Raw genomic sequence first — 17734 nt, forward strand, 5'->3', positions numbered from 1 at the left:
GGTTGGAAGGGACCTTTAAAGGTCATCTAGTCCAAATCCCCCTGCCAGGGGAAGGGACATCTTCAACTAGATCAGGTTGCTCAGAGCCCCATCCCACCTGACCTTGAATGTTTCCGGGGATGGGGTATCTACCATCTCACTGGGCAACCTGTTCCAGTGTTTGACCACCCTCATTGTAAAAAATGTCTTCCTTATAACTAGTCTAAATCTACCCTCTTTTAGTTTAAAGCCATTTTGACCACTCTGATTATAAAAAATGTGTTTCTTATACCTAGTCTAAATCTACCCCCTTTTAGTTTAAAGCTATTACATGGAAGTTTTAATTAGGAGGCTACTGGGTGGTAGAAACAGGTTCTACCACAGGCCAGCCTAAGTGGGATGGCATAAGGAGCCACGCCATGGCTATAAAAATGCAGCTTTGCAGTTGCATGAGCAGGAAAGGCTTATCAAAAAAGATTTGTGGTAGTAAAATACACAATGGGAAAAAAAAGTTGCAAAAAAATAATTACATACAGTTGCTCAGGAGTGGTTCAGCTGAAGCCCAGCAAAACGAAAAGCAGCAGAGAGTGTCAGAAGGGTCGTGCCCGTGTCCACGGTCACTGCTGGCCACCAGGAAGGAAGTGTCTCTGCGGAGGCTTTGTGATGGGAAGTCACGAGCTCGTCTGCTTCCCTTCCGCTTCTGGAGAAGATCTGTGGCCACACACATGAGGCATGACCATAGCACGGGGCCGAGAAGGTGGGTCGGGAACATGGCACTGCCTGTGGTGGAGACACTGCTTCTGCCCATACCAGGGTCTCTTTGGTAAAGAGTTAATTAAATATGAAATTGGTAGAGAGTTTTTTCGATTTATGTGATCAGGCATTAATGCTTAGAAATGCTCTCTCCTGTTTCCTTTTGTTCGGAATATAGTCAGAGCAAAGATAATTACTCCTTTTTCTTCTCACCTTTCGTAAGTGACTTTTCTGCGTGCACCCATGTAGGACACGGAATAGTTAACAGGAAAACAGGATTAAATCAAGCTCATTTCCACCATCTTCAGCCTCCATCTCCAGCAATGATGCCTTTGCTGCCTTACAAAGTAATGGCTGTGCAGTGGCAGATTTATGCCACATGGGAGAGTCCTTTGCACATCACATCCCTGCCGCGCCGGGCACACAGGGATTTTGTCAATGAGCCGTCCTTCCAACCGATCAGTATAATCCTATTGCATTTTTAATTAATGTTTCACAGTTATAGACTCCTGCGGTGCTTCTTTATTCTGAAAGAGAAAACATAAAAGATCCATGGACTGTTTTTTCACCTATGAAGTTTTCAAAGCCATTCAGGACTTAGCACTGGTTTTTCTCCATTTTTTTCATACTCTCTGGTGCAGGTCTGACCCCTGGTACATGAGCACAATATTTATTATTTGCACTGGGTTAGCAAACAAATATTGATCTCTTCCCTCTTCCATTTCAAACCTGCCTTTCCCTGTTACGTTAGTACTTCCTTACCTACTCACAGAGAGAATAAATGACTGAAATAATCTTTTTTTTTTCTCTTTTTTTTTTAAATCTGTTGGGAAAACACTCGCCTACTACCCCCATTTTTAAATGTAATGATCCCATACCATAAAGGAAGGAGTCATTAATTTGTTTGCTTTCTAAGTGGATTATCTCATGTGAGTGAAGGGGAACAAGTGCATCTCCCCAGGCTCATGCTTAAGTTTGCTTAAAAGCCAAAAGACTAAAAAAGAGATTGTCCTCAAAATCAGTTTTATCCCCTTTAAGTTCCACAATAAAACATAATTTAACTTTTCCAAGTTTCTCAAGTGTAACAGTTATGCTGCAGCTTCACTCTCACGTGTAGGGCATTGCTCAAGCAGCACTGTTGCACCTCTGTGCCTTGGTTTTGGCCCTGGACAACTCCAAAGGCCCCAAAAGAGAGTAAATGAACCCAAATCGTGTCAAAACTAAACGTGGTGTATGTGCATGGCCAACTATCAGAGCCACACTTAGATGGGAAAACGTGTCACAGCCTGTTACCAGATGCCACTGAAGGGGCACAGCCTGAGGAGCTGGGCATCTGCTTTGGCTTCTCAGCACCTGCCTGAGCTTCTTGGGGCTTCAGCGCAGGCTACGGACTCAAAGGAGGGAAGGGATGGCAGGAGGGCTCGGGGCAGGGACAGCCTGGTGGCCCCAGCAGGTTGCTCTGTTGCACTTGTCTGACAGAGATGAGGAACCGAGAGAGCCTAGAAACCACTGCAGATCCTGGAAGGCTGTTTACTTCCAGCCCACATCAGCCTGACGCGCTGAAACACCAACCCCTGAGTCAGATGGTTGGTGAAAGGTTTATGTAACCTTATCTCGGATGTCCCCGCTGCCCTGGGGTTTCAGTCCAGGACTCTTCGTACCGGCAAACGAGCTTCTGCAAACGAGGAAAACGCGAGGCGTTGGGAGCAGCTGGAGCCTCCCTGGCACCCAGAGGCCAACGGGGGGACACGGCACGGTGAGGGCACCACAGGGAGGAGGGAGCGGGGCTGACAACGGGAAGGGCACGGGGAGGCTGCCGGGAGGTTTTAATGCCAGCTCTGCAAAGCTCCTTTCTGTCCTTTAGACACTGATCACCGGGGATCTGCAGAGCAGTGGCAGGAAGGAGGAGGAGAAAGGGGGGGGGCGTTTTGTTTTGTGTTTGTTTTTTTTGTGAATGAGATCAGAGGAAATGCATGAGCTTAATCAGGAAGGGGTTTAATCAAACAGTCCTCACTCTAACCTGGGAAAGCAGGAGTATGAAAACAGCCTCCAGGCCAGGACAGTAAGAACCTCTCCAGGCTGTCTTGCTTATGTCCACAGCTGCAACAGCACATCGTCCCTCTCCCCCTGAACCTGGGAGGTCCAGTGGTGCATCGTGAGCTCCACCTGCTCTGACCTGCTGTGGGACACGTCCCCGTGGAGCCCCACCATCCAGCCATGCTGCGCTTCCTCTGGGACAGCATCTCCTTCCAGATGCTCCTCATCTTCCTCGTCGTCTTCCTGCTTGTTGCCGACTACATGAAGCACAGAAAGCCAAAGAACTTCCCTCCCAGCCCCTTCCGCATCCCCTTCCTGGGGCACGTCCACATGATGAGCTTCAGCAATCCCCAAAGCATGGTGGATAAGGTAAAAGGTGGTGGGCACCACAGGGAAGGGGACAGAGGGAATGGCAGCTATGCAACATCATGCAGTGCATGGGGTTAACCCAAACCCCATGGCTCATGAGGACTTGGTGGAGCTCACCCCAGGGTAGTCAGTGGCTTTGTCCATGGTTGACAGCAAAGTGCCCAGGTAGGAGGAGGGGAATAAGTGTGGTGTGATCCCTGGGGCAAAGGGCAGGGCCTGACACCACAGCTGCAGTCACACCTCTAGGAACTCCATGGGTCTGATCAGGGACTGGAAAGGTGTATGGGAAGGGAGCGAAACAAATGCTGGAAGAACACAGGACTGAAAAAAATCAAACCTGGAGAGTTTTACTCAATTTATGACCAATTAACACCAAGTCCTGATCAGTTATTCGGTCAAAGAAAAAAGAGAAATAGACACTTAGGCAAATCCTCTCCCTCTCTCAGCTTCCCTTATTTTCACCCCTGGTCCCTGCCAGGGCTGTCCCAATCCCAGCAGACCCTTCCATTGCAAATGAAACCCTTTGTATTTATTTCATCCCTCCTCCTAGCTTGTTGAAAAATATGGGGACGTCTTCAGCACGGAGATGGGCAGCACAGTCTTTGTGTGCGTAAACGGGATGCGGCTCATCAAAGAAGTTCTTGTAAACCAAGGGGAAAATTTCATTGATCGCCCTGAAATTCCTATCGATGCAGAGGTCTTCAGCAAGATGGGTGAGTTTTCCCTCAGAACAAGCATCTCAGCTGCGAGGTCAAAGCGTTGACCCTGCAGAGATCCAAGACAGCTGGAAATAAGATAAAGCTCTGGAGCTTCTTCCTGTCCATGGAGGGATCTGCCTTGGCTCATCATGGCTTGTGTCTGCCAGGACTTATCTCCTCCAATGGGCACTTGTGGAAGCAGCAGAGAAGGTTCACCTTGACCACCCTCCGCAATTTCGGCTTGGGGAAGAGGAGCCTGGAGGAGCGCATCCAGGAGGAGTGCAGATTCCTTGTGGATGCCTTTGGGGAAGAGCAGGGTGAGTGCCATGGGCCTCATAAGCTGTGCTAAAGTCAGGAACCAGTATGTCCCATGATAATTTCACCCAGGATGCACTGCATGCTGAAAGACACCTCACCCTACCAGCATCCCAGCTCCCTTTTACAGCTGCTTTGCCCTCAACCTCAATGGTGAACGCAGCTAGGCAACATCTACAGTGTCACTCATAACCCACCTTCAACCCCCTGCTCTCTTGGAGATCTCTGGAAAATCCCATGCCGTGTGTAAGCACCGATGTTTCCAATGAATTCCAATGACGCCTGCTCTTCTGCAGACCTTGCTTTCCAAAGTAAACAAACATCTCCATAATCTGATTGAACTGGGGCCGAGGGTGGGATGTTTGCTCCAGGCTGGGGCTGCCCAGCCAAGCTTGGCCAGCTCATGGTGGGGGGGAGGTATCCCAAGAGAGCAGTGACACATAAGGGTGCCCATCATTTCACTCGTATTTGTGGAATGTTTTACCTCTGAGAACCTGGTTTCAGTTGTTTCTCCTTTTCTGGGAAGGCTGGAAGAGAATTCCTTGTTCCCTTTTCCTTCTCCAGGGAATCCTTTTGACCCTCACTTCAAAGTCAATAACGCCGTTTCAAACATCATCTGCTCTGTCACCTTTGGCAACCGGTTTGAGTACCATGATCAGGACTTCCAAAAATTGCTGCAGCTGATGGACGAGACAGTTACCCTCCATGGATCCATCGCGAGCCAGGTACAGGCCCCCTGCCACCAACACGGATGCCATGCAGCTTTGCAGTGCCAGAGCCTCTCCTCTGGAGTCAACCTCCAAACTCATAGCACTTTCATCACCAGACTTCACTCTCGTTCCCTATTCCTTTGCCCAGGGCAGATTTTGCTCTAATGTTTCTGCCTTATTTTCAAGCTGTGCAATGCTCATGTTGCTCCTCCCCACCCAACATCTGCTTTTTGCAGTCCTTTATTCAATCTGCCTTTCTCCTTTTGTGTCCTAAGCTGTACAACTCTTTCCCCACCATCATGAAGTTCTTGCCTGGATCCCACCACACTATTTTTAAAAACTGGAAGAAGATGAAAGCTTTTGTGAAAGAGAGGATCGACAAACACAAGGAAGACCTGAACCCCTCGGAGAGCCGGGACTTCATTGACAGCTACCTGCAGGAGATTGCCAAGGTCAGCAACACCGAGAAACCCTTCCATAGCGGGGCTTAGAAATCAGATGGGATGGGACAAGAAACGAGCCCAAATTCTCCATCTGAGCTACCTCTGTGGCCATTTATGAGCTTAGGATGGACATCAGTCTCGGGGCACGCATTAAGAGGATGGAGGTGCAGGGTTAGGGTCAGAGCTTCTGCCAAAATCCTTGGTGTTGCCTTTTTGTGAAGGCCAACGGCGATGGCAGCTTCCAGGAGGAAAATCTCGTGGCGTGCGCTCTTGACCTGCTCTTTGCTGGGACCGAGACCACTTCCACAACCGTCCGCTGGGCTCTGCTGTACATGGCCATGTACCCGGAAATTCAAGGTATGATTAACAAAAGCTCCGTGCTTCTCCTGGCTTTTAGCCCACACAGCTTTGTGAGGGACTGGGGTTTTTTTGAGAGGAAATTTGGGAAATTCCTTGGACTCACCAACACCAGGTGCAAACAGTGGCAGGTGTCCCCAGGGGACCCTTACAGCAACCACCCCGAGTTGCTCCAAAGGTTTTTGTCTTGGACCTTGGCTGATCCCTGCTTTTTCCCACCAGCCCGGGTACAAGCCGAGATTGATGCGGTCATCGGGCAGGCGCGTCAGCCATCCCTGGAGGACAGGAAGAACCTGCCCTACACCAACGCCGTCATCCACGAAGTGCAGAGGAAAAGCAACATCATCCCTTTCAACGTGCCACGACTGACGGTGAAGGACACAATGGTGGACGGCTTCCTGATACCAAAGGTAACCTTAGACCTGAGCACTGAGACCTCAGCAAGAGAATCCCGGGCACAATTCACCAGGCAAGGTCTCCTCCTCTGGAGACAGAAGGGGCAGAGACACAGCATCTCTGCCTTGTCCAGAGTTCACTCCTACTGAACACGTCTGTCTACCATCCAAACAACGTTCTCCACCGCGTTGAGTGGTGCAGAGCACTGCAGGGCCACACACCATCAAGGCACAGATCCCATCTCACACAGCTTTTACAGGAACTTTGGCCCAGCATTAGAACAGATAAAAATGATGCTGATGAGGGAAAAGGGTGGGTATATAAACATTGCACCTCCAAACAGACCAGAAGCAGGAAAAACTGGCCGTGCCAGGGAGCGTTGCACAAATAATTGCAGAAAAATTTTAACTCTGGATCTTCTCTGTGGAGAGGAAAGTGGAAGATAAAAATGCCCCTCCTGCTACCAATGACAGAGAAAGTGAGATTTATTTTTCTTTTTCTCCCCCCTTAGGGCACTGTTTTGATCACAAATTTAGCCTCTGTGCTGTTTGACAAGAACGAGTGGGAAGCCCCCGACACTTTCAACCCTGGGCATTTCCTGAAGGATGGCCAGTTCTGGAGAAGGGACTATTTTATACCATTTTCTATAGGTAAGTTTTGCTGAGGCACTGGGATGGGGCTTCCAACTGCACAGTGGAGATGCAGATGAAAACAGTGAGGGGAAGGGCAGATGTTGGCTGCGCTCCTGCGGGTGCTGCTCAAGTGCTCACCCCAAAACACCACAACCACACTCCAAACTCTCTCTTGTCTCTCTTCACATGCACTGAAGAGAGATGAGGATGAAAAAAAGACCATAACAACATCAGAGACCCTAGAAACACCTCCACCAAGGCAAGAGCATCACTCTGTGCTCCTACTCCCACATGGCTGAGGTCACTAAGGGTTTCTCTTCCACCACAGGGTACCCTAGCCCACAGCTCCCCAGAGAGAGGGGCTTTTAGCACCCCTGTGTCCTGCACCAGCATCACTCACCTCCTCTGGCATCTCCCCTTGGTGTAGCTCAAAGAAACCACCTCTCCCAGCATGGGCACACCCAGACCCTGTGTGTCTGCCCAGCTTCCCCAAGCAGGGAAGGATGCGATGCCTGCGCATACGGTTCCACCTGTGCCCTCACAAAGTCAGGAATTCAGGGGGCAGCCCACGCTGTAACCCCAATGCCAGAGGCTTTTTTTGGCTCAAAAGAGGCCAGGCAGCAAGCACGAGCTGGGGGTGTGACGGGTGGCTGTCTCCACAGGGAAGCGCTCCTGCCTGGGGGAGCTGCTGGCCCGCTCCGAGCTCTTCCTCTACTTCACGTCTCTGCTCCAGAAGTTCACCTTCCGGCCACCCCCAAACACCACGCTCAGCCTCCAGTTCAAGCTGGGCATCACGATGGCCCCACAGCCCTACAAGATCTGCGCCGTGCCCCGGTAGGGAAGCCTTGGCCACCATCCTTGCAGAGAAAGAACATCCTTCAGCAAGGATGCTGAACGCCAGCTGTTGGAGGCTCCAAAGGAAAACCACCACTCGGCTCCAGGGAGGGCTGGGCAGTTTGGTTGTTCTTTTGTTTGTTTCTTTTAAAGCCATTGCACAATCACTTCTTTTACAAGCGGACCTTGCACCCAGTGTCACGTGAGACAAGTGATCAGCCTGGGATCTGTCCTAGGAGGGCACTTCCAGCCTTGTGATGCAGCACCAGAAATGGACGAGGGGCCTGGGGCTTTAATGAGGGATGGGCCACGCTCCACCGTGGCAGGAGAATGAGCAACACTTTAGGAATTGCCGAGTTCAGGCTGTGGCTGGGTACTGTGGAAGAACAGTACCAGCCCTGGGTTTTTAACAGGAATGCAGGTATTCATTGCCAACATTTTCTCATTTTGTTATCCTTGACTTGTAATCCATGTTAAAAAATGTCACTCTATAACATCTCTTTCTCCTGCATCAATAAAGCCTTACTGAAATATTTGTCTCCTGAAGCATTCTGCAATGTGAAGACCACCACAGGCCACTTCCAGCACTGGCTGTAGCCTTCAGCCCCACATTTTGGGATGAGGAGGTGGCAGGGGGCAGGAAACCATCACAGCCTGTGGCCAGGTCCTGGTGTGCCACAGCAATTAAGAGTGGAACACCCACACGGAGCATGGGAACACTCTCCACTCTGACAGATCTTTCTATAAAACATCTGTACTTGTAGTTACAGAAGTTGTCAAGTCTTGCCTCCTGGAATACGCTAAATTCTCCCCATTTAGTATCACCCAGTATCACCCAGCTCCAGAAATTCACAGCTAAGCCTGCTGCACTCAACAGTCTAAAGAATCAAAAGGGTCCCTTGGAAAATACCAGCACCCAATTCCTATGATTTTAAACCATCACATGGAAGTTGAAGCAGTTCTGAGGTTGGCAACTGACAGCTAACACCAGTAAATCCATAAACTCACCAACTGTTGCACCACGGGATCTCTGGCGAGGCTCTCTGCTCTGAGAATCTGCAGGTCCCAGGAGATCCCCAGCTGACAGGCAGATGTGGCACAGCACAGCTCTGATCACACACACACCTCCAGCTCCAGCTCACCTGGGGAGGAAGCCAGGAGAAAGCAATCTTCTCCTGTTCATTTTCAATTTTTCCTGGAGTACTTTCTGCGTGTTCCTGGAGGAAGCAAGTTCTTCCCAGCATCTCTTCTGAGAATTACATCACCTCCTGAAGGAATTAAAAGCATCTTTTCTCCATGCAGCATTAATGCCTAGGTGGGTTTAAAATCCTTTTATTTTAACCCAAATTTTCTTCTCCTCTGAGTGCAGAGGGGAGGCAGCATAGAAGGCTGGGCTGGCCCTGCAGACCTGCCCAGAAAAGGGTAGAAACACCTCCAGCTGCACAGTGGGGCCAAGCACAGACATACAACATGAAACAAAAATTATAGCAGCTTCTGGCAAAGCTTCAAGCACAGGCTTTGGTGGGGAGACTCTGCCCCTTCCTCTAATTTTGCGGTGCCAGCCACAGCCAGGTGAACACAGGAGATGCTGTTTCTGGCACTTGAGGCTCCTGATTTACATGACCATAAGGGGGAGACATGAGAACACATGGTAGGAACCAAACCAACCCATTTATAAGATGCAGAAGACTTGATCAGGTTCTCACTTCAAGTGGGACCAGACACCCCCAACCCCAGCACATCACCTCTCTGCCTGCTCCTGGCAAGGGGCTCCCACATTTTCCCTTCGCAGCAGAAACAAGGAAGTTGGTTTGACTTTCTAGACCTGATGTTCTTTCTTTTCCTTCCTTGGGGGTAGCGGAAGCGGAAGGCTGAAGTGGGCTGCGTGCCTGGCATCGACTGGAAACTGGAGAGTGGGGAAGCAACCAGTTTCTGTTGTGCACAGCATTGCTCCCAAAGCACTTCCAGTTTGCAGGTGTCACCTGACTTTTGTTTTTTCCCCACTCCTTAGCCGAGTCCCAGTTCCTTTCCTGCACACACCCCCCCTCGCTTGCTCCTCCTGCACTCAGGAAGGTGGCGGTGGCTGTCGCTGTGTGTCCTGTGACAGCTCACACAGGAGCTAAGAACATCCTGCAGCTCGGCTCAGGCTTCCTGCGCAGCCAAGAGCCTCTTCCCTTCTATTCTCCCTCCCACACACCTGCGGGTTTTGTTCCTTAGGGTCTGAAAATGCTTTTACATCCAGCCTCAGAGAGAAGGAGAAATGGTTCTTCCCTACCTGGCCATTCCCTTCACGCTCACCAGGACACCTCTGCCAGCCCAAAAGCCCTTCCACGCACTGAGATATAGAATCATAGAATTGTCTAGGTTGGAAGGGACCTTTCAGATCATCTAGTCCAACCATCAACCATAAGCTGACAAAAATCATTACTAAACCAGATCGCTAAGCAAACATGATGCAGCTCCCCACCCTCAGAGGGGCAGCAGCCCACAGCAAGAAAAATCATTACTTACCCTCATCAGGATACCAGGACAAGGATGAAGCTTCAGAGAAAGGGAAAACCTGTAGTAAAAACAAGTCTGAAGCGGGGCCGCTGAAGTTAAGTGTAACAGTTATACAGCAGCTTACTCTCACGTGTAGGGCATTGCTCCAGCAGCACTGTTGCACCTCTTGCCTTGGTTTTGGCCGTGGACAACTCCAAAGGCTCCAAAAGAGAATAAATAAACCCAAATCGTATCCCAGAGCCGGAGGTGGGAGCTGGTGACTGCAAACGGCCACGGCAGAGCTGCATGGTGCAACAAGAAGCTGCTGCTGGGAATGTCCCTGCTTCTTTCACAATAAAACACAACGTATTTGTCAAAAATAAACGTGGTGTACGTGCATGGCCAACTATCTGTCTCAGAGCCACACTTAGATGGGAAAACATGTCACAGCCTGTTACCAGATGCCACTGAAGGGGCACAGCCTGAGGAGCTGGGCATCTGCTTTGGCTTCTCAGCACCTCCCTGAGCTTCTTCAGGCTTCAGCGCAGGGTATGGACTCAAAGGAGGGAAGGAATGGCAGGAGGGCTCGGGGCAGGGACAGCATGGTGGCCCCAGCAGGTTGCTCTGCTTGCACTTGTCTGAGATCAGGAACCGAGAGAGCCTAGAAACCGCTACAGATCCTGGAAGGCTGTTTGCGTCCAGCCCACATCAGCCTGACGCGCTGAAACACCAACCCCTGAGTCAGATGGTTGGTGAAAGGTTTATGTAACCTTATCTCGGATGTCCCTGCTGCCCCGGGGTTCCAGTCCAGGATTCTTCGTACCGGCAAACGAGCTTCTGCAAACGAGGAAAACGCGAGGCGTTGGGAGCAGCCGGAGCCTCCCCGGCACCCAGGAGCCGACGGTGGGACACGGCACGGTGAGGGCACCACAGGGAGGAGGGAGCGGGGCTGACAACGGGAAGGGCACGGGGAGGCTGCCGGGAGGTTTTAATGCCAGCTCTGCAAAGCTCCTTTCTGTCCTTTAGACACGGACACAGATCACCGGGGATTTGCAGAGCAGTGGCAGGAAGGAGGAGGAGAAAGGGGGGGGGCGTTTTGTTTTGTGTTTGTTTTTTTTGTGAATGAGATCAGAGGAAATGCATGAGCTTAATCAGCAAGGGGTTTAATCAAACCATCCTCACTGAAACCTGGGAAAGCAGGAGTATGAAAACAGCCTCCAGGCCAGGACAGTAAGAGCCTCTCCACGCTGTCTTGCTTATGTCCACAGCTGCACCAGCACGTTGTCCCTCTCGCCCTGAACCTGGGAGGTCCGGTGGTGCATCGTGAGCTCCACCTGCTCTGACCTGCTGTGGGACACGTCCCCGCAGAGCCCCACCATCCAGCCATGCTGCGCTTCCTCTGGGACAGCATCTCCTTCCAGATGCTCCTCGTCTTCCTCGTCGTCTTCCTGCTTGTTGCCGACTACATGAAGCACAGAAAGCCAAAGAACTTCCCTCCCAGCCCCTTCCGCATCCCCTTCCTGGGGCACGTCTACATGATGAACTTCAGCAATCCCCAAGGCATGGTGGATAAGGTAAAAGGTGGTGGGCACCACGGGGAAGGGGACAGAGGGAATGGCAGCTATGCAACATCATGCAGTGCATGGGGTTAACCCAAACCCCATGGCTCATGAGGACTTGGTGGAGCTCACCCCCAGGGTAGTCAGTGGCTTTGTCCATGGTTGACTCAAAGTGGATGAAGTTTGCCCAGGTAGGAGGTGTGGTGTGATCCCTCGGGCAAAGGGCAGGGCCTGACACCACAGCTGCAGTCACACCTCTAGGAGCTCCATGGGTCTGACCAGGGACTGGAAAGCTGTTTGGGAATAGGGCAAAACAAATGCTGGACTGAAAAATCAAACCTGGAGAGTTTTACTCTATTTATGGCCAATTAACACCAAGTCCTGATCTGTGAGACACTTACGCAAGCACCCCGCCTCCTCTCCCTCTCTCAACTTCCCTTTATTTTCAGCCCTGGTCCATGCCAGGGCTGTCCCAATCCCAACAGACACTTCCATTGCAAATGAAATCCTTTGTATTTATTTCGCCCCTCCTCCCAGCTTGCTGAAAAGTATGGGGACGTCTTCAGTATAGATATGGGCAGCACAGCCTTCGTGTGCCTAAACGGGATGCGGCTCATCAAGGAAGCTCTTGTAAACCAAGGGGAAAATTTCATTGATCGCCCTGAAATTCCTATCGATGCAGAGGTCTTCAGCAAGATGGGTGAGTTTTCCCTCAGAACAAGCATCTCAGCTGCGAGGTCAAAGCGTTGACCCTGCAGAGATCCAAGACAGCTGGAAATAAGATAAAGCTCTGGAGCTTTTTCCAGATGTGGAGGGATCTGCCTTGGCTCATCATGGCTTGTGTCCGCCAGGACTTATCTCCTCCAATGGGCACTTGTGGAAGCAGCAGAGAAGGTTCACCTTGACCACCCTCCGCAATTTCGGCTTGGGGAAGAGGAGCCTGGAGGAGCGCATCCAGGAGGAGTGCCGATTCCTTGTGGATGCCTTTGGGGAAGAGCAGGGTGAGTGCCATGGGCCTCATAAGCTGTGCTAAAGTCAGGAACCAGTATGTCCCATGATAATTTCACCCAGGATGCAGTGCATGCTGAAAGACACCTCACCTTGCAAGCAATGCTAGCACCCTGCCAGCATCCCAGCTCCCTTTTACAGCTGCTTTGCCCTCAACCTCAATGGTGAAGGCAGCTAGGCAACATCTACAGTGTCACTCATAACCCACCTTCAACCCCCTGCTCTCTTGGAGATCTCTGGAAAATCCCATGCCGTGTGTAAGCACCGATGTTTCCAATGAATTCCAATGACGCCTGCTCTTCTGCAGACCTTGCTTTCCAAAGTAAACAAACATCTCCATAATCTGATTGAACTGGGGCCGAGGGTGGGATGTTTGCTCCAGGCTGGGGCTGCCCAGCCAAGCTTGGCCAGCTCATGGTTGGGGGGGAGGTATCCCAAGAGAGCAGTGACACACAAGGGTGCCCATCATTTCACTCGTATTTGTGGAATGTTTTACCTCTGAGAACCTGGTTTCAGTTGTTTCTCCTTTTCTGGGAAGGCTGGAAGAGAATTCCTTGTTCCCTTTTCCTTCTCCAGGGAATCCTTTTGACCCTCACTTCAAAGTCAATAACGCCGTTTCAAACATCATCTGCTCTGTCACCTTTGGCAACCGGTTTGAATACCACGATCAGGACTTCCAAAAATTGCTGCAGCTGATGGATGAGACAGTTACCCTCCACGGATCCATCGCGAGCCAGGTACAGTCCCCCTCCCACCAACACGGATGCTGTGCAGCTTTGACTCCAGAGGAGAGGCTCTGGCACTGCAACCTCCAAACTCATAGCGCTTTCATCACCAAACTTCACTCTCGTTCCCTATTCCTTTGCCCAGGGCAGATTTTGCTCTAATGTTTCTGCCTTATTTTCAAGCTGTGCAATGCTCATGTTGCTCCTCCCCACCCAACATCACCTTTCTGTCTGTTGACCGACAAGCTGCCTGTTCCAACACCGGGTAAAGCCCGAGTGCTCCGGAATAGGAATATCAGTTTTTTTAATGGTCCTCTGAAGATGAGCTATTTCCAGTAAGCGTGGCATTGCAGGCTCCTCAAGGTTTGCTAACAGAAGGTCTTTTTGCAGTCCTTTATTCAATCTGCCTTTCTCCTTTTGTGTCCTAAGCTGTACAACTCTTTCCCCACCATCATGAAGTTCTTGCCTGGATCCCACCAAACCATTTTTAAAAACTGGAAGAAGTTGAATACTTTTGTGAAAGAGAGGATTGACAAACACAAGGAAGACTGGAACCCCTCCGAGAGCCGGGACTTCATTGACAGCTACCTGCAGGAGATTGCCAAGGTCAGCAACACCAAGAAACCCCTCCATAGTGGGGCTTAGCAATCAGATGGGACAAGTAACAAGCCCAAATTCTCCATCTGAGCTACCTCTGTGGCCATTTATGAGCTTAGGATGGACACCCATTATGTTTGGGGCACCCATTAAGAGGATGGAGGTGCAGGGTTAGGGTCAGAGCTTCTGCCAAAATCCTTGGTGTTGGCTGGGATTAAGCCTGGTGTCAGGGCAGCCCTCGCTGTTCATGCAGCACTAACACACCTTTTTGTGAAGGCCAACGACGATGGCAGCTTCCAGGAGGAAAATCTCGTGGCGTGCGCTCTTGACCTGCTCTTTGCTGGGACCGAGACCACTTCCACAACCGTCCGCTGGGCTCTGCTGTACATGGCCATGTACCCGGAAATTCAAGGTATGATTAACAAAAGCTCCGTGCTTCTCCTTGCTTTTAGCCCACACAGCTTTGTGAGGGACTGGGGTTTTTTGAGAGGAAAAGTGGGAAACTCCCTGGGCTCACCAAAACCAGGTGCAAACAGTGGCAGGTGTCCCCAGACGGTTCTTGAGGGACCCTTCCAGCAACCACCCCGAGTTGTTCCAAAGGTTTTTGTCTTGGACCTTGGCTGATCCCTGCTTTTTCCCACCAGCCCGGGTACAAGCTGAGATCGACGCGGTCATCGGGCAGGCGCGGCAGCCATCCCTGGAGGACAGGAAGAACCTGCCCTACACCAACGCCGTCATCCACGAAGTGCAGAGGAAAAGCAACATCATCCCTTTCAACGTGCCACGACTGACGGTGAAGGACACAATGGTGGACGGCTTCCTGATACCAAAGGTAACCTTAGACCTGAGCACTGAGACTTCAGCAAGAGAATCACGGGCACAATTCACCAGGCAAGGTCTCCTCCTCTGGAGACAGAAGGGGCAGAGACACTCCTGCTACCAATGACAGAGAAAGTGAGATTTATTTTTCTTTTTCTCCCCCCTTAGGGCACTGTTTTGATCACAAATTTAGCCTCTGTGCTGTTTGACAAGAATGAGTGGGAAGCCCCTAACACATTCAACCCTGGGCATTTCCTGAAGGATGGCCAGTTCTGGAGAAGGGACTATTTTATACCATTTTCTATAGGTAAGATTTGCTGAGGCACTGGGATGGGGCTTCCAACTGCACAGTGGAGATGCAGACGAAAATAGCGAGGGGAAGGGCAGATGTTGGCTGCGTCCCTGTGGGTGCTGCTCAAGTGCTCACCCCAAAGCACCACAACCACACTCCAAACTCTCTCTTGTCTCTCTTCACGTGCACTGAAGAGAGATGAGGATGAAAAAAAGACCATAGCAACATCAGAGACCCTAGAAACACCTCCACCAAGGCAACAGCATCGCTCTGTGCTCCTACTCCCACATGGCTGAGGTCACTAAGGGTTTCTCTTCCACCACAGGGTACCCTAGCCCACAGCTCCCCAGAGAGAGGGGCTTTTAGCACCCCTGTGTCCTGCACCAGCATCACTCACCTCCTCTGGCATCTCCCCTTGGTGTAGCTCAAAGAAACCACCTCTCCCAGCATGGGCACACCCAGACCCTGTGTGTCTGCCCAGCTTCCCCAAGCAGGGAAGGATGCGATGCCTGCGCATACGGTTCCACCTGTGCCCTCACAAAGTCAGGAATTCAGGGGGCAGCCCACGCTGTAACCCCAATGTTGTTATTGGGGAGTTCAGTTTGGGTGGCAGAATTCATCCTGGAAAGGGTGTAACACAGCTGGACCAGGGTCTTAGGGGAAGGCAGAGGCTTTTTTTGGCAGCAAACAAGGCCGGGCAGCAAGCACGAGCTGGGGGTGTGACGGGTGGCTGTCTCCACAGGGAAGCGCTCCTGCCTGGGGGAGCTGCTGGCCCGCTCCGAGCTCTTCCTCTACTTCACGTCTCTGCTCCAGAAGTTCACCTTCCGGCCACCCCCAAACACCACGCTCAGCCTCCAGTTCAAGCTGGGCATCACGATGGCCCCACAGCCCTACAAGATCTGCGCCGTGCCCCGGTAGGGAAGCCTTGGCCACCATCCTTGCAGAGAAAGAACATCCTTCAGCAAGGATGCTGAACGCCAGCTGTTGGAGGCTCCAAAGGAAAACCACCACTCGGCTCCAGGGAGGGCTGGGCAGTTTGGTTGTTCTTTTGTTTGTTTCTTTTAAAGCCATTGCACAATCACTTCTTTTACAAGCGGACCTTGCACCCAGTGTCACGTGAGACAAGTGATCAGCCTGGGATCTGTCCTAGGAGGGCACTTCCAGCCTTGCCATGCAGCACCAGAAATGGACGAGGGGCCTGGGGCTTTCCTGGTTTAATGAGGGATGGGCCACGCTCCACCGTGGCAGGAGAATGAGCAACACTTTAGGAACTGCAGAGTTCAGGCTGTGGCTGGGTACTGTGGAAGAACAGTACCAGCCCTGGGTTTTTAACAGGAATGCAGGTATTCATTGCCAATGTTTTCTGATTTTGTTATCCTTGACTTGTAATCCATTTTAAAAAATGTCACTCTATAACATCTCTTTCTCCTGCATCAATAAAGCCTTACTGAAATATTTGTGTCCAGAAGCATTCTGCAATGTGAAAACCAACACAGGCCACTTCCAGCACTGGCTGTAGCCTTCAGCCGTGCCCCACATTTTGGGATGAGGAGGTGGCAGGGGGCAGGGAGCCCACCTGGGCAGAGGCAGCCGACCTGTGTCGCTGTGGCATTGCTCTCTCTTAGCAGAGAGGTCAGCAGAGTAACAGCACAGGTAATTCTTACAGAACTGATGAAAACAAATTACCCTGACAGCACACAGAAATCAGCAGGAAAACCATCACAGCCTGTGGCCAGGTCCTGGTGTGCCACAGCAATTGAGAGTGGAACACCCACACGGAGCATAGGAATGCTCTCCACTCTGACAGATCTTTCTATAAAACATCTGTACTTGTAGTTATAGAAGTTGTCAAGTCTTGCCTCCTGGAATACGCTCAATTCACACTCATCGTAATGCCTCTGCCAGCCCAAAAGCCCTTCCACGCATTGAGGGACAGAATCATAGAATTGTCTAGGTTGGAAGGGACCTTTCAGATCATCTAGTCCAACCATCAACCATACACGGACAAAAATCGTCACTAAACCAGATCAGTAAGCAAACAAGCAGCCCACAGCAAGAGATATCATTACTTACCCTCATCAGGATAGCCAGGACAAGGATTAAGGTTCAGAGAAAGGGAAAACCTATAGTACAAACAAGCCTGAAGCGAGGCCCCTGAAGAAAACCTGCTTGTGACACCTCCTTCCTGCTAACCTTCACTCTGGAGGGCTGAACAGCTGCTGGCTCATTCCCAACCTCACACCTGGGTTGAGCTTAGAGCTCAGGGAACATAAAAGCTGTCAACCAGACTAAGGACTGGGCATATAAATAACCTGCAAGGAAGACCTGAAGAGAGCAGTCAGGGTTTTTTGGCAAATAATAACAAGCATGGTGATTTACAGGTGTGTACCTGTTCTCTACGTCCTTTTAGGTGGGGCCGAGGAGAGCAGGCAGCGATCCAGACTGATTTCCAAAGCAATAGTCGATCACTGAAGTCACTCAACAGCTGTTTTACGGTGGGTTTTAGTCTTTTCACTTCACAAGGTCACTTGCCCAGCCCTCAGATGACTGTCAGCAGACCCAGCAGAGGACACCAGCTCCGGGTGGGAGCAGAAATAGAAGCAGGAATGACCTGCAAAGAGGAGGGGAAGGTAACACAACCCTGATTTGTTGTTACCACACAACATATGTACGCTCATTACACAGACATGTCACGTATCTCCCATTTTAGATGGTGTAACGATATCAACA

At 50.9% G+C, this 17734-nt stretch overlaps 2 protein-coding genes across 2 annotated transcripts; both read left to right on the forward strand.

Annotated features, from left to right (window-relative positions):
* Positions 1 to 2352: 2352 nt before the first annotated feature.
* On the forward strand, positions 2353 to 8054 carry LOC106886367 (cytochrome P450 2J2-like). Its single transcript, XM_014939209.1, has 10 exons — positions 2353 to 2488; positions 2833 to 3138; positions 3689 to 3851; positions 4004 to 4153; positions 4716 to 4876; positions 5137 to 5313; positions 5526 to 5661; positions 5884 to 6071; positions 6569 to 6707; positions 7352 to 8054. The coding sequence occupies exons 2-10, from the start codon at positions 2950 to 2952 to the stop codon at positions 7525 to 7527; spliced, it is 1479 nt and encodes a 492-aa protein (XP_014794695.1). The 5' UTR covers positions 2353 to 2488; positions 2833 to 2949; the 3' UTR covers positions 7528 to 8054.
* A 331-nt stretch (positions 8055 to 8385) lies between these two features.
* On the forward strand, positions 8386 to 16700 carry LOC106886365 (cytochrome P450 2J2-like). Its single transcript, XM_014939207.1, has 10 exons — positions 8386 to 10922; positions 11273 to 11578; positions 12101 to 12263; positions 12415 to 12564; positions 13148 to 13308; positions 13726 to 13902; positions 14170 to 14305; positions 14538 to 14725; positions 14881 to 15019; positions 15747 to 16700. Exons 2-10 carry the CDS (start codon positions 11390 to 11392, stop codon positions 15920 to 15922), a joined length of 1479 nt encoding a protein of 492 aa, XP_014794693.1. The 5' UTR covers positions 8386 to 10922; positions 11273 to 11389; the 3' UTR covers positions 15923 to 16700.
* The last annotated feature ends 1034 nt before the right edge of the window (positions 16701 to 17734 follow it).

This window comes from Calidris pugnax, unplaced genomic scaffold (genome assembly GCF_001431845.1).
Source record: "Calidris pugnax isolate Ruff unplaced genomic scaffold, ASM143184v1 scaffold18, whole genome shotgun sequence".
In the NCBI taxonomy this organism is placed as follows: domain Eukaryota; kingdom Metazoa; phylum Chordata; class Aves; order Charadriiformes; family Scolopacidae; genus Calidris; species Calidris pugnax.